General features: G+C 32.0%; 1 protein-coding gene across 1 annotated transcript in view; it reads left to right on the top strand.

Moving 5' to 3' along the window:
• The window catches only part of LOC106131982 (zwei Ig domain protein zig-8), a 105,989-nt gene that overhangs the window by 66,720 nt on the left and 22,733 nt on the right, over window positions 1-16,536 (top strand). Inside the window, exon 2 of the mRNA XM_013331262.2 lies at window positions 10,865-11,045. Within this exon, the coding sequence (XP_013186716.2) occupies window positions 10,943-11,045 (103 nt within the window). The 5' untranslated portion in view covers window positions 10,865-10,942. The remainder of the gene's footprint in view (window positions 1-10,864; window positions 11,046-16,536) is intronic.

The following is a 16,536-nucleotide window of genomic DNA, read 5'->3' as shown; positions in this document are numbered from 1 at the left end:
ATAACATTTTTAATTTCACTATTTTTGTCATAGAAGAAATACGAACATACATACATACTTATATTCACGTCTATATCCCCTGCGGGGTAGACAGAGTCAACAGTCTTGTAGAGAAAAGAAGAAATAGCTATTAAAATATCAGAACAAACAGCCTAAATGTTCAATAAGCGAATGCATCTGGTTAATACGCGCCTGATTGTTCCCTTCAATAACGATTTCTATGTTCCCATCTCTTAAGCGGAACTCTAAAAGAATTTATAAACAAAGCGAACCCTGGCTTATACCGTTGATTAAATTCTGTTATCCCATAAAAGATTGGATGTCGAAAAATGAGGAGATTTGGCCACACTCGTGTAGAGTGTACACGATTTCAAATTATTCGTTTCAGTAACAACCTCGTTGGTGTTTGATTAAATTCATTTTTTCCCCTTATTTTATTAAAAACAAAAAGTTGTGGTAGTGGATTGTTAAGTAGATGATCTAAAACATTATAAATATGTGGTAATAAATACATAATGAATACAAAATTTCAAGTCAATAACCGCCAAAAAGTAAAACTAACTAAACTTCGCCAAATATCGAGGCAAAATTTAAGCTTAATAATTTATCAAAAAGATATATGAAATGTTTAATTATAATCATACAATATCCACAAACGATTTAATTGCTTTGTAATAACCATTTTCTGTATTCATTCAAATAAACCACTTGCTCTCAATAAAAACCATAAATCAGTCAACAATAAAAACAACTTATACATACGATGGAACCCTGCGACCAACTCCATCGCGGTAAGATTTCTTTTCAATCATGATACTCTGTCGCATCAGTTTTCAAATCTCAGTAAATCCCCTCATTGCGCGATCACTAACGTTTAAACCTAAGTAAAGCTTCAAGACGAATATCAGTGTCGAAATCTTGGCAAAGTCATGCTGAGTCAAATATATTTGCCAAGAAATTTCAGACCAGTTAAAGCGGATACATTATAAAGACAGCTATAGCGTATCAATTTTCTTACATAGCTTTTAAGAAATTCTTAAAAGTTAATAAATTGGTAAAAGTACTGTAAAACTAAAAGTTTGTGTAAATTATGCAATTACTATAATTTTTTTCACATTATTTTCATTTTTTTATCTATCTACTCCTCCAATCGATTTCCGTAAAAGGGACAATTCAAAAAAACACCATACTAATCTCCATAACATAAAGTATTTAATTCAAATTAACTTAGACAATATATTCTCTCATTTACGCACATGAAGTAAAGAATAATAAGTATTTTCTGTCAAGTTAAAATATTTTACATAATACTTCTGATTGCTAACACTAAGTCCTGATTCTTAGAAACTTTCATTTATTAAATGCAATTAGTATTCTCAACTTGCTGAATCTCACGAATATTTAAGTACAAACAAAAGTTACAATACAATAAAAGCTTGCTAACTTATTCACTGTTACCAAGAATTCGTACTATAACGCATTGTTCATGAATATTGTATTGGATAAAACAAACGACGCTCTAAGTGGAAATAAATTACTTCCCTGGATACGGCCAGAAGAGATCAATTGATGTGATCTAAATCTGTTTTCTTTATAGCCCTGATTTAGTTTTGTATCAGATTGATCACGAGATATAATAGTGATACCATGTACCTGAAACTTAAATCTTTATTTTTATCTATAATTTTGAACTATACAATTAATCAGAAATAACTAAAACTAAAAGTTTTCTTTTAAAAAAGATGATTACAACCAATTTATTTTTATTGCTAGCAAAATGAACGTTCTCTACGTTCTGGTTAAATAAATAATAAATAAATAAATATATACGGGACAAATTACACAGATTGAGTTAGCCTCGAAGTGAGTCCGAGACTTGTGTTACGAGACACTAACTCAACGAAAAATCCAAGACCCAGGCCAATCAGAAAAAGTTCTTTTCTCATCATGCCCTGGCCGGGATTCGTACCCGGGACCTCCGGTATCACAGACAAGCGTAATACCGCTGCGCCACAGAGGCCGTCAAATTTAATGTAACAAATGGCAATGTTCACTTCTTCCTTTGGGAACGTGAACGTGACCTTATGAATAAATGACGAAAAAGTATTACATAAATTGAGACTTGATATTTTGAAAATTTTCTTTGTTATCATCTAAATTTCAGGTTGACTGAAAGATTCTATTAAGGAGTAAGCTCTCCTTTGTACTGTTCTATTTAATATTTTTAATGTAGTACTCAATATAATTAAATTAACAACAAAATATTTACTTACATGATATGAGAGAAACTGTAAAAATTCCTCGATCAATTAATTAGTATCAAGACATTGTCAAACTACAAAACTTATAATATATATAACAAAAACACCAAGAAGAAAATCGAATTACAAACACTTCTTATTAATTCCTGCAACACAGTAAGACTGGCAATTAAAACTGCGCTATGAAAGTGAGAATAACAAATCGTTTCAAGTTTACTTTGTGCGGGGTTCAGAGAAACTTTTGTCTGTAGCTCTGGAGAGTCCGTGACATTTCTCTTTTTGCATCACGTTAGTAATACTCATTTGTTGTGACCAACCATGAAGTTTTTAGCTCAAAGGCATTTTATATAACTATAGGTTACAAGGCAAAACAGTTAGCTCCATATTATTTTTTATATTTTGTCCTTTGAAAAATCAGCATCTTTTTCTTTTAAATCCAATCGTTGCTTTAAAATCATATCTTTTTAGATGACATTTTTAAATCTTCAATCAAAATCGAATCAATTAATGTTTAAAAATAAATGGACAATTGGTGATCCACTTTTACTTGTATTTTCTTTTAATTCATTATAGTCACGTCTTTAACCCTTTCCTTGTAGACAGAGCCAACTCTCTTGAGGAGACGTACACCTGTATGACTTAGTAACTAGCTGAATTTTCTTCATAAACATTATGTAAATTACATCTTTTATACATCGAATCGGAAAAAAGGAGCAATATACGGAAAAAAAATGACAAGGTCAAAGCTGTTTAGCAAGAATCTTTTATAACCACACTTATATCACGTCTAGAAAATAAATATCGCATTATTTACGAAAACATCTGAATTCTACGACTTACACTTGCCCGATCCTTTTCTTATTCCATATCACATTTGCATCATACGTTTGATATAAAGAAAATGGGTAAGTTCTGCATAATGCCGTCCCTGGCCGGGTATATTTTCTTTTTCTCACAATCATTACTCGAAGGGAAGAAACGTCTTGGAAGATTGTGGCACACATTTATATGTAATTTTCCAACTCACGCCAGTCATTAGAATCAAGGTCACGCATTTTTATAAGAAAGAAAAATGTACGGTGTTTGTACAGAATATTGTAGGAACAAACAGTTAATTCGAATCATAGTATAAAATAAGGAGTCTTTCGAATACAATGTTTGTTATGTGAACTAACGTTACAAACAACGTTGTAACATTTAAATCAGACTTCATATGCTGCAACAAGATTTGTTAAAACATTTTTGTTGGATACAAAAAAAAAAATTAAATCGCAAATTGTTGGGTTTTTAAGACATTATTGCTTGCCCAGTAGTCAACTCCATTGCAGTAAAATTAGGATGAATAAATAGCGGAAGAGTAGGTATTTCTATAATTTCCATATTTTTTACTTTAAGCTGTTGATGTAAAGGGTCGAGCTCGAGTTAACATGAGAGCAATTGGAGCGGAAAATGCTTAAAAAATATATATTATGTACAAAACCAGAATCTGACTCATTATTCGTTTGTCAGAATTTTAGAAAGCGAAAAATAATTTCCATTGTATATTTTTTTTTATTTATTAGGAGCACATATTACACATTCCAATATCAAAAATGATGCTGTAAATTCTTTTTTGAGTGATACCGATCATCACATTTACTATGATATGAGTATTACTTTATGTTTTATACATAAAAATAATCACGTCTTTATGCCTTACGGGGTAGACAGAGCCAACAGTCTTGCAAAGACTTAATGTAGACGTTCAGCTGTACGGCTTAATGATTGTATTGAGATTTAAACTGTAATGACATCCATGGGAAAAAGAAGAAGTGGTCCTATTCTAAAGTGCTGGAAACCACACGGCACGGCATATGTTTTATACTTTTACTTATATTTTTTTATTTGGTAAAGTCAATGTATTATTCCTATATGTTTAAAATAATCTTATACTCAAAACAACATACACACGATATAGGAATTTTATAAACAAGCTTCTTCAAAATATTAAACGCACATATCATAAACAATTATTAAATAATGCTAAAAATAATTCAAAATCTACCTGGAGTGTTATAAAGACAATAGCTAATGTAAAACCTTCGATATCCGATGCAAAATCCCTTTTAAATCTGCATCCTAATCAAAAAACATCGGTAAATCTGGTCAATGAGTTTTTTGTGGACGTTGGTAAATCCTTGGCGTGTGCTATACAAAACCGACAGCCCCCCAACAGCCCAACGGTGAAGTCTCATCCTGAGCCAAGCTCAATGGTTTTCTATGATGTCGATGAACACGAAATAGATGCGATAATAACAAGTCTCCGCAGTGACTGCGCTATTGGCTGGGATGGTATATCTGCACGTATTTTGCAGACATCGAAACTAGTTTTTGTTCCCTTGCTTACCCACATTTGTCAATTAGCGATATCTACTGGCAAATTTCCTGATGCTTTTAAGAAAGCTTTAGTGCATCCAATCTATAAGTCTGGAAATAAAGATGATGTGTCCAATTATAGACCCATATCGGTTCTAACTGCTCTCTCTAAAATTTTAGAAAGGATTTTAAACAATAGGCTGATAAACTATTTGGAGTCAAAAAATATTTTAGCAAAAAATCAGTTTGGTTTTAGGAGGGGTATTAGTACAGAAGATGCAGTCAATTCATTACTCGAAACGATTGTTGAGGCATTGGATGATAAACACCGATGTATTGGTATGTTCTTGGATCTATCCAAAGCCTTTGACACCGTTTCGATTCCCTTGCTTGTAACAAAATTAGAAAGCATTGGTATTCGCGGTCTTCCCCTCTCAATTTTCGAGGACTACCTACAAAATCGCACTCAATGTGTAAAGATAGATGGGGTGGTGGGTGATGAGCGAAAACTTGTATTTGGTGTCCCGCAGGGATCTATTCTTGGCCCAACCTTGTTTCTCATATACATAAATGATCTATGTAAGCTTCACATCCCTCATTGCCAGATTTTCGTTTACGCAGACGACACTGCTATGATCGTTAAAGCTCCAAATTGGCCGACAGCTTTTGAGCGTGCTGAAAAATCATTATCCCAGATCATATCTTGGCTAGACTCAAACTTACTAACCCTAAATTCAACCAAAACAAATTATATAACCTTTGCGATAAACTCGTCCACTTTGCCTCCAGAAAACGAATACAGTATCAAAGCGCATACTTGTGGGGATAATTTCTCAAACTGTACCTGTCTGCCTTTAACTAGATCGTGTACTGTTAGGTATTTGGGGGTTCAAATCGATAATTTCTTAACATGGAAACAGCATATTAAAGCTTTAGTCCCAAAAATAAGAAAACTCATATACATTTTTAAAAACCTAAATAAATGCGCAGACCTGGATACACTAAAGCTAGTTTATAATGCACTTTGTAAGTCCTTATTAGCATACTGTATTACAGCATGGGGTGGTGCAGCCAAGACCACGATTATGCCGTTGGAAAGAGCTCAAAGAGCCGTTCTTAAGGTTATGACAAGAAAACCTTATCGGTATCCCTCTACAAAACTTTATGCCGATACATCAGTGCTAACAGTAAGACAGATCTATATTATGATGACCCTTCAAAGGAAACACACACAATTGCCATATGACCCGACTATATATGAGCGGAGACGCAGATCGGATCTCGTGTGCGCTACCCCCATCCACAGAACAGTTTTTGCATCTCGGCACTTTAAAGTGTTTGGATGCTGCATATATAATAAAGTTAATAAGATATTAAATATATATCCCAATTCTAAAAGAATAATTAAAGAGAAAATTAAACAATGGTTATTAACACTAGATTATACCAAAACAGAAGACCTTATCTAACTTATGAGCTATTTCAAAATAAACTTCAAAAATAAATATAAATAAATATACATATACAATACATGCATGCGAATATATTGAGTTGTAAATGGGCACTTGTGACATTTTCTTTTTCTTTTATTTTCCTTTTAATGACGGTAGAGAGCATATATTTATGTAGAAATAAGATTTTTATTCTTATTTTCTAAAATACAAAATATGGTGTCAACAGACTAATTTCTACAAATTCCCAAAATACAGAAAATTTCTAGTTTGGGAATTACTGAATCAAACATATCTGTATTCTTTTCAATTGTTTCTTTAATAAGCCACTTCCGTAGGCCCCTCATGACGCCTCACGTGAATTGTAATCACAGGTTAGTTCCTAGCTCAATCGCGGGTTGCTGATTTGTGGAGCATGCGGATTTGGCGCTGTTTACATTAACCATGTACTTTAGCGTAAGTAGTTTAAGAAACTATCAATAAATTTATTTTTTATTTTTATTTTATTTTATTTAAAAATTTATTTAAAATGCCGTGTGGTTCTCGGCACCCATAAAAAAGAATAGGACCACACCACCTCTTTTCCATGAAAGTCGTAAAAGGCGACTATAAAGGCTTATAAACCTGGGATCTTCTTTTAGACGATGGGCTAGCAACTGTCACTATTTGAATCTCTGTTCTATTACTAAGCCACACAGCTGAATGTGGCCTATCAGTTTTTTCGAGACTGTTTTCGCTATATATATAGACGTGATCATATGCATGTTTGTATAAAATCATCTGAAATCATAAGATTCAAATGCGTCTCAAAAAATTCAAACGATGATACATCATCGAAAAATTTCATAACCTCTCACAATTATTTCCCAACGGCATTCTTCCAACCGTCTTTAGTGTCTAAAACAAAGATTGCACTGAATACTGATCAGAATGAAGACTAAAAACGGAATGCAATTTGTTCGTTCCCCTTTACAAAACAGTTTAAAGTAATTGAATTTCCTACCGGTCTTTTCTAGGGACGAAAACCGAAACTTTTAACATGAAACACAAAGGATTCAAGAAATTTTGTACGATAGATACTTTACAAATTTTATTATATTGATGAACGTTGTTCATGAAATGTTAAGTGACTTACCGCCTTGCTTGTTCGTGACAATGTAAGTCCCGGTTTCGGATCCCGGCCAGGGCATGATGAGAAACAAACTCTTTCTGTCTGGTTTGGATCTTGAATGTTTTTTGTTATTTAATTATTTCTTTATTTATTTCTTTACAATATATCTAACTTCTATATTTAAGTAACTATAAGATAATACACTATAATAATAATAAAGTTATGTACCTAATTAAACTTAACTTAAATGCGTTAACCAATTTGTTTTTAAATCACAGTTACAATAATTTAATTACTAATTTATTATAAGTATTCAATAAAAAAATTTTAATCATTAAGTATTTCAAAAACAAGTCTCAAACCCACTTCGACGCTAACTCAGTCAGTCATCAGTGTACTTTTTTTCACATATACCTATTTATATTCTATTAAAAAAAAAACCTCGTGCAAAACATCGGATTTACTCCTTACCCAAATTTGACGCTTTGCCTTCACCCACAGACATTAATCCATAAGCTTTGAATTTCGCTTATCCCGCAAATTAAACTCTTAGAAGGGATGGTTTGCATGACATATCCATAATGACCCTCATTAGGCAACGTTGGGTAAAATCCATTAGTCCAATACAGGATGAGATTATAGAAAAAAGAAAATATGAACTTACAAATGGACTTGCTAAAGCTTATATAATTAAACGACAGATTATATGTGGTTTTTGAAATCATAATGTCATTTCATATCCAGGTACTGTTATATGTTTATACCACTGAACGTAGCCTAGATTTTAGAGGTTATTGGTTCTGTCTACCCTGTGCGGGACAAAGATGTAACATAAAAATATGTGTCCTTTTTTTAGTATTTTTATCTCACTCAGTGTACGTTAAGTAGCAAATATATAAACTGATGCCAGTATATGCAGTACTTACGAAAATACTAATTTTATAAATAATAATTAAGTAATTTTATAGGCAATTAAGAAAAAAATCTTATTTAATAATACAGAGTACAACGAAATATCTCTCTCTGATAAGAATTCTCGTATAGGTATCATAATCTCCTCTTTTCTTATATCTGTGTATTTCATTCCCGAAAATAGGTTATTCTTATTTATAAGACCGGATCATATTACCCTTCGTTTCTGGGTTGTGGTAAATTAATTAAAATTCGAATTATGATTTTATACATAAAAAGTAGACTGTGAGATAATGCTTTTCGCATTAAGACTGCCTTTTGAAATTATTGAACCTTGGAACCCTGTACTACCTAATATTTTACTATCTCTGAATATCACTTCATCATTCGGATTAACGTGGACTTTTGTCTTAGACTTATACCGTAAGGAATAAAGACGTGATATGAGTATATGTATGTGGAAAGCAGACCTCCATAAGAAGCAAAACTTTATCTTCATCTGCTACATTGTTTAGCTGGTACCTTAAGGAAGAATTCCATATTATTTTTCCCTAGTTTTTTGCAAAATGTTTGATCTCGCTACATTTCCTGTTTCCCTTTTTTCTGAAGCTCTTCCTTTAGTTTCCGTTTTATTTCACGTCGAACAGTTCTTGTTCTTTTTTGCTTTTATTTTCTTTCATCGTTTCTAATTTGAGCAAAGCGACCTTACTATTAAAAGATTGGGAATCATTGTGCCTATAATTTTAAAATATATTAAAAAAAGGAATGAATAAAAAATACTTTAAATATAGAATAAGGTCAAAAGATACGTGATAATATAAAGAATTACGTAAATTCGATTTTAAGAATTTCCTGCATTAGCGAAGCATCGCATAAACATCATATACCACCATTTACCATTATGAGAATAACATATACCATTATTAAAATAGGTAGATATTTGACTTTTACAAATACTTTACACAATACATGAAATACTTACGAATAAAATAATGGAAACTGTAACGTGGTTTTACTATTTTACTATACACATAATTTTATGAAGAAAAAGTAGATAAGCTCAAATTTGTTCTTCACTTAACATTTATTGCTATTTTCTATTCTAAAACCCGACATGACGTCGAAATTTGAAAGTTTAATTTACGCCCGTTAGTTGCAGGGTCAGTCATTATTGCAAAACAATTAAAAATTTTATACCCATGGCTCGAAACATGAAAGTTTATTATAATTAAATTCGCTAATATTATTATCAAAATTATTAATAAAATGTATGTACTAGAAAAAAGTTAAAAAAAACACGGTTTGTGCTGCGACAGTGCCGACATTGACACATTTTATCTATGCTGACACCAAATGACAGTCTGACAGACAACAGCATGTAAACATAAAAAACCGAATTTCGAAAAATCATCAATTTTAGTTTTATTCAGACCATTAGCCCCATTTATTAAGAAAATAATCGACCGTCAGCTAAACGCCCACGTTTTTAGAAACAAACAAGAAAGTTATAAGCAACCCTAAATTTTTAGGGTGCTTGTTCACCCACAAGAAAACTTCTCAATTAACAAGTTCACCGGTTCCAAAGAACTCTGCCATTAAAACATCTTTGGAACAGCAAAGCGCAAGTTTTAATGTCTTCCGAGGATTCTTTGTTGTGACTCGGTTTTGAAAGAGACTGAAAATTTACGAGGATAAGTGTTGTGAGTAGTTGCGTCGTAAAATTTAGGAGCGTCAGAGTTTGTGATCGTTTGAGTGAATTAGACATAATCAAGATCTTAAAATAAAGCTAATTCTACTGGTAAATCATATTATTCATGAGTTCTCTTTTAAATGTAGAACTCTTATGTCTTATTTGAATATCTGCATATCTGCTGCTTGAAAGAGATTGAAAAATGTTAATTCCTTTTGAATATTATGTTTGGAAAAATAACTTGTTATGTATCATTTGCAGTGCGATATTATACTATTCATTCGTTCATATTATTGCTCAATTGATATGCTTCACATATTTCTTTATAATTTTGCGGTTGAATTATTCATTACAAAAGTTCTCAAATGTCAAATCATATCAACTTTCTATTTAGGTCAACGCCCTGAAATTCAAACCATTTTTCATATACTTTGTAATACTATATTAAACCAAACTTTCATCGTAATATTGGCATTTCGATGCATCCAAGCGGGCAAATGAACAGAACATTTCCAGCAATGTTTGAATTTATTTCCCAATGCAGTCACAGTATGGGATTGAATGGACACAATCTGTTTGAATTCCGCGCACTGACATCTTGTCAATATTTATCAGCTTCATTTAATTTTTCTTTTATCTCGCCAGTAATTATTTATTTTAGTTGAGTGTGAAAAATAATACTGAAACATATTCTGTAGATTTTCGAAAATCGCGTCAATTTTATCAGCTTTAGTTTTCGTTTAACTCGTCATTTATTTATTCTTATTGTGTCGTTTTTTGAAAAATACTACTAAAACGTATTCTGCAGATTTTCTTCAAGGCGATCTGTTAAAATAAATAAGCCCCAACATTTACATAATCTGGAAGCTTTCTTAGGTATATCTGTTGTACCAAATGTGTGACTGATAACATACAACAAATATAAGTACCTATATGAGAAGTATGCACTGAAGAAAATATACTCTTTATATAAATCCCTACATAAACACATCTTCGATCAAAGTTGTAGGTCCTATATAACATGTATTTATATTTTTTACTGCAATAAATTTCCATACCTAATATTTATTTCTGTTTGTCACAGACGATGAACCTCAGAAAATGTGACCAGTCGCCGCGGGCAGACATACAACACAACGAATGGATGAGGCAGCGCTGAGTCATGATGTGGCTGGAGAAGCAGACCATGTCAGTCAGCTACCGGCTCAAGATTGGGCTTTTGGTCATCGTTATTATGGTGCTTGGGTTCTTCAATGAGAGTCATGGTAAGTGATACGGCTTCATCGACTTTAGAGACTACATGATACTGAATGTGGCCTTTTAGTCTTTTCGAGACTGATGGTTCTATCTTCTCTCCAATACAGTTGGCAGCAAGTACATATTCCCATTTGCAACGATCCCTGCATATATCTTTAGCGCCATCTATGATACTTTCACAATATGTGAACTAAGTGCTTTAGTTAAGATAACCTTTGTAGACCATACACTAGAAAATGAATTTGAATGTAAGATGATTTTTGTTTGTTTAAGTGCATTACTAGATTTATTATGTTTTGGATGTCCTTATAACTATTTCAAATAGGGCTTCTAGTCATTCATCACTGTGGGTTTATAGAGTTATGGTATGTGTTTAATGTTAAGCTTTATAAACAATTGCATTTGCGGTCGCGTCCTCATTATTTGAAAAGGAGATATATGTCCGCCTAAAACTACGATCTTACAGTGGCTCAATCAGGTATTTTTATAATGCAACCTAGCAAGTCTGACCTACAAAATCTTGCAGGGCAACCAAAACCATATTGTATCATGGTTAAATATCCGCAGTTATTTAAGTCTATTTTCTGGAGGGGCAGACGAACACACATTTATCTACTTGTCTTGTTCCCTACATACTTCTTTTTCTTCATCTACATTCATTATTGTTTCCACACAAGCTGATTGGTTTAGAGTACTGAGACGGAAAAGAATTTTATTCTCAACTTTTTTAATATGAAGTAAAACATAACATCCTACTACTATTATAAAGGCGAAAGTTTGTATGGATGTTTGTTACTCTTTCACGCAAAAACTACTGAACCGATTACCATGAAATTTGGTATGTAGGTAGCTGAAGACCCAGAATAACACATAGGCTACTTTTTATCCCAGAGTTCCCGCAGGATTGATAGGGTTTCCATGCGGACGAAGTCGCGGGCGGCCTCTAGTTATATATAATAACATTATCTAATAACATCACAGCAGTAACAAAGACTGGATTGACATGATCAAGGCTTGGAAGATCTATCAATTCGATACATAAAGGTGTTTTGTGTGAAAGCAAAGGATCATGTTACGCTGTTCCAAAGAGGCGTGATGATTGATTACCTTCTTCTTTTTTGTTTATGTCATATTATATTATTCTTACCTTGATTATGTCATAACATATGATATGTAAGACAAGGTTAAGTTATTGTCACTCTTGACGCGATCAAAATTCATCTCATTTTTTTACCGTGACCTAAAGATTATTTTTTTAAACTTGCATGAAGAGGTTTTTTGTGGATGCAGCTAAAGAAGAAGTTTCTACCTACTTTTTAGGGAAAAGGTATGATTTTTTGTATGTATGTATACAAAGAACACTTTAATCAGAAAATCAACATATTTTTGTGGTTATTTGCATTCGAAGTAATTACAAATAAGTATAGGATGACTTGTTTTGTATTATCCTCATCATTGAAAGTCAACTTTACACGTTTATTAAATGCGTCGGATTAATTCTCAAAGCTTATACACATGTCTAATTAAGGAAGCATGTGCTTGATCCGATAAGGCTCGGGTTTAACCATAGCAAAAGATGAGCTTTTTCTAAGTGATATTTCTTACTATAGTTCAGTACTGAAATAATGTAATTTTCAATAAAAAGATGTATTAAGATTTGTACGTAAATAAAATGGGCTATACAGAAATGCCTTTAGTTCTTAATCACGTTATTTGATGTTCAGATGGCTAATAGTCATTACCTTATTTAAGTTGGAAATTCACAGTTTAACTATAAGCAAATTAATGTTATAATTATAAGCAGTGACTGTAATTGAACAAGTTCAAATTTCAATTTGAAGTTAAGTTTTTTTCTTCCATTTGAACACACCTTTATTAAATCCGCTTATAGACAAACGTTAACTTTTAATATTCGCAAAGCATCTACCACGAAGCTGTCGCATCTCTGGATGTTATTAATATCACGTTTAATATATCAGAAAACACAATAATTCTCAAAGATAATCAATATTAAAAAAACCTATTTCGTTACTGACTGTCTTGAAACTACTGGGCGTAGTAAGCTGAAATTGACATGTTTGTTCTTTGGGGAGTGAGGTTAACAAGAGTGGGTTCCTGAAATGCCCATGGGAACTGACTTTTACCTTTTTTTAATTTTTAATTGTTTTTATTCCATTAATGATTATTTTAATTTTAAATTTTAAATTGTATAATTACTAATTTTTAAATTATTAATTTTGAAAGTAACGCAATTATTATAAACAATATTTACATGCCATACTTCTGGCGGAACATGTAAGATCACATATATTTCTAACACCCATTTGTACCATGTTTCAAGTAAATAAAGAATATTTCATTTCATTTCATTTCTGAAGTTAACAGGATTTTAAGATATACTCAGGCGGAGCCGAGGGCGGATTCTAATAAATTATTATATTCTTTTTCTTCTTTGCCATATGCCACGTCACGTAAGGTCGGCTCTCTTAATTTTTCTGCCCCATTCTGTCTAGGGATGATAGGTCGGGTAATTTTTTTTTATACGAGACTTATCATACTGGGGTTTATAATTTATATTAGCTAACGTTAATAAAACTAGATGATTTATGCTAAGCCAAGCTGTGTTCTAACCAATAAAATATGTATTTAAATATAAAGAAAATATATACCTATACATATATTTGCAGTAACAGGTTATCCTGTCACTTTCTCTGAATTTATTTAGTTAAACGTGACCGAATTTATTGGCTCGGTATACTTAGTATGTATACTTATTACAAAGCAAAACCCGTATTGAACCTGTTTTTTTTTTGTAAGAGTCATAAAGTGATTTCCATGAAACTATATTAAACGCTAACAAATTTATGGACAAAAACTAAAGACTAAAAAGATATTACAGTTTTTCTTCTAAATCAGGCCCATATTTATTTAGATAATTAATAGGGACCACAATAATTAATCAAAAATGTTCTCTGTCCGTTCAAAATACAGCCGCGCCATTAATTATACATTGTTTTAATTTGTTCATCAGAAATATTGTTAAATTGTTGACTTAACTTGTTTAGCTTTAGTACCTACTGCGTATTGACGTGCCTGTTGGGGTTTAAAATGTAAATTGTAAGTTGAAACTAATTGACAGTTAGTAAAAAAAACTATTTTTTTAATTATTTTTTTTAAAATTAAACTATTGTCAAGAGCAAAATTAAAACTCAAATTACTTATAAAAAGGTGATTACAACGACATTGAAACTATTTTATTATTTATAGAGACATAATATTTGTTATTTTTATGTGTTATTTTTATGAAACTATTAAATATGTTACCGCCTTCAAAAAAAGGTAGTTCTCAGTTGGATGTGTGAATGTTTGAGTATGTAACTCCGTTTTTAAGTTTGTACTTAACTTATTTTCCGCTACATTTTTCCACCTTGCCATATTTCTTTATCACTCCCCATATTCAATACATTTTTTTTTCATACACTAAAATAGATTCGATTACTCTTGACTTAATCTTTTGCCAGAACGTTCCTAATTGGATAGTATTAAGTAAGTGTGTTTATTACTTCTCTCACCAATATTCTATTTTTATCCTCATATATACAAGTATACTCGTATTTGCTTATATTTTACTTCTAATATCAAGATGATGAGCATAACTCATTATCTACACATATAATATTAGAACGCATAAGCATTATCAACAAATTAAGATCGCAATAATCATAATTGCAATACGATCATTTTATTTAAACTCGAATTGATCATCCATTGACGGTTCGCAATTAACTCCGAACACGGCATATAATACACAGCACGTATACTATTAAATACAAATCCGAAGATAGTTCGTGTCACGTACTAACCGCTAACTTGGTGCTAAGCCTTAATTGCGAGTACTGTGTAACTTTGTCAGTCGCCAACATTAACGAAAGACTGATCAACTGAAGATTTAGTGCTCCCATCACCATTATATTCTCAGCATTTTTTTTCTCAAGTAAATGATTGTTTAAATACATTTATACATATTATCACGTATATATCCCTTGCGGGGTAGACAAAGCCAACAGTCTTGAAAAGACCGATAGGCCTCGTTCAGCTGTTTGGTTTAATTATAGAATTGAGATTCAAACAGTGACAGTTTCCTGGCTAAATAGTCTATCCCTTAGTCGCCTATTACGACAACCATGGGACTCGTTCCCATGGTTGTTTGGAGTGGAGTGGTCCAATCATTTTTTTATTGTTGTCATACTTGTATAAATAAATTGATAAATAAAAATTATGAACCGTTTAGTCTATACCATACTAAATTTAAACATGAAAGACTGCGTTTGTTTGTTTGTTATGCTTTCACAGATAAACCCCTGAACCTATTTTGGTGAAATTTTGTATGGACACAGGCAATGTAACCGAATATACCTAATTATAGGCTTGCCGAACCCGGCATTCAAGACTGTACTGACTCTGAACTGAACTTAATTGATGTATGTTTACCTCAGATAAATGCAACGATAAACATACTATGGTATCAAATATTACAAAACAAATTCTAAGATTAAACATGAGAGTGTATTTGCGTTCCTCAAACATGGCCGTTCAAATATTTGAACAACTAATGTGATTATTTTCATGTTGAATCTGTTATTTCTTATTTTTTCGTGATATTTGTACAAAGTTATTGCAGGGTATATCGCCAAAAAAAAGAATATGTATCCATTTTTGAAAAGATAGATTATCTATATAAAAATATATGTAAGGGAACAGTGATTGACTGCCTTAAAAGCTTGTTAGAAACTGGCTTATAAAGTAGGGATTCTTCTTTTAGACGGTGGGTTAGCAACCTGTCTCTATTTAATATTTAAATTCAACCATTATGCCAAACAGCTGAACGTGGCCATTCAGTATTTTTAATAATGTTGGCTCTGACTATCGCGCAAGGGATATAGACGTAATTATATGTATGTATTTAGCTAAAAAATAAAATATTTGCATGATGGACTAATTAGAAAACGCATCTACCTAGACTGACTTAGCTTACGTATTTTGGTTAAACAAACTTTTGTCTTAGTCTAGGGTTTATAATAAGTCCGGTGCTTAGATATTTTATCATACAAAGTACACCAAATCACTTGGTCAATGTTAAAATATTAAATTGTTTTAACATATGTCTGATACAAAACGATTAAACATACGTAAATTGGTATAGCATAAGTTATAACATCCAACGACAAGGATTATTACAAGTAAGGTATTCTTATAGCTTACATGGGTCTCACGAACGCCCATGTTTTTGCTAAAAGATTTAGAATTAAGAAGTTAAATTAAACCCGTATTTTAAGGTCCACCCAGGGAAGTGAATCCTGTAATTAGTATGGTAGTCGTCAACTTGGGAGCGAGAGTTGCGTTTCTCGTGATTATTGTTGGTACACAGATGTAGAAAATATAGATTTTCCATTTTTGTTATAAAAAAAAATTAATAGATAAAATATTTTACATAGTCTG

This window comes from Amyelois transitella, chromosome 26 (genome assembly GCF_032362555.1).
Source record: "Amyelois transitella isolate CPQ chromosome 26, ilAmyTran1.1, whole genome shotgun sequence".
Classification (NCBI taxonomy): Eukaryota; Metazoa; Arthropoda; class Insecta; order Lepidoptera; family Pyralidae; genus Amyelois; species Amyelois transitella.
The sequence above is the reverse complement of the archived record's forward strand: the minus strand, read 5'-3'. Positions and strand labels throughout refer to the sequence as shown.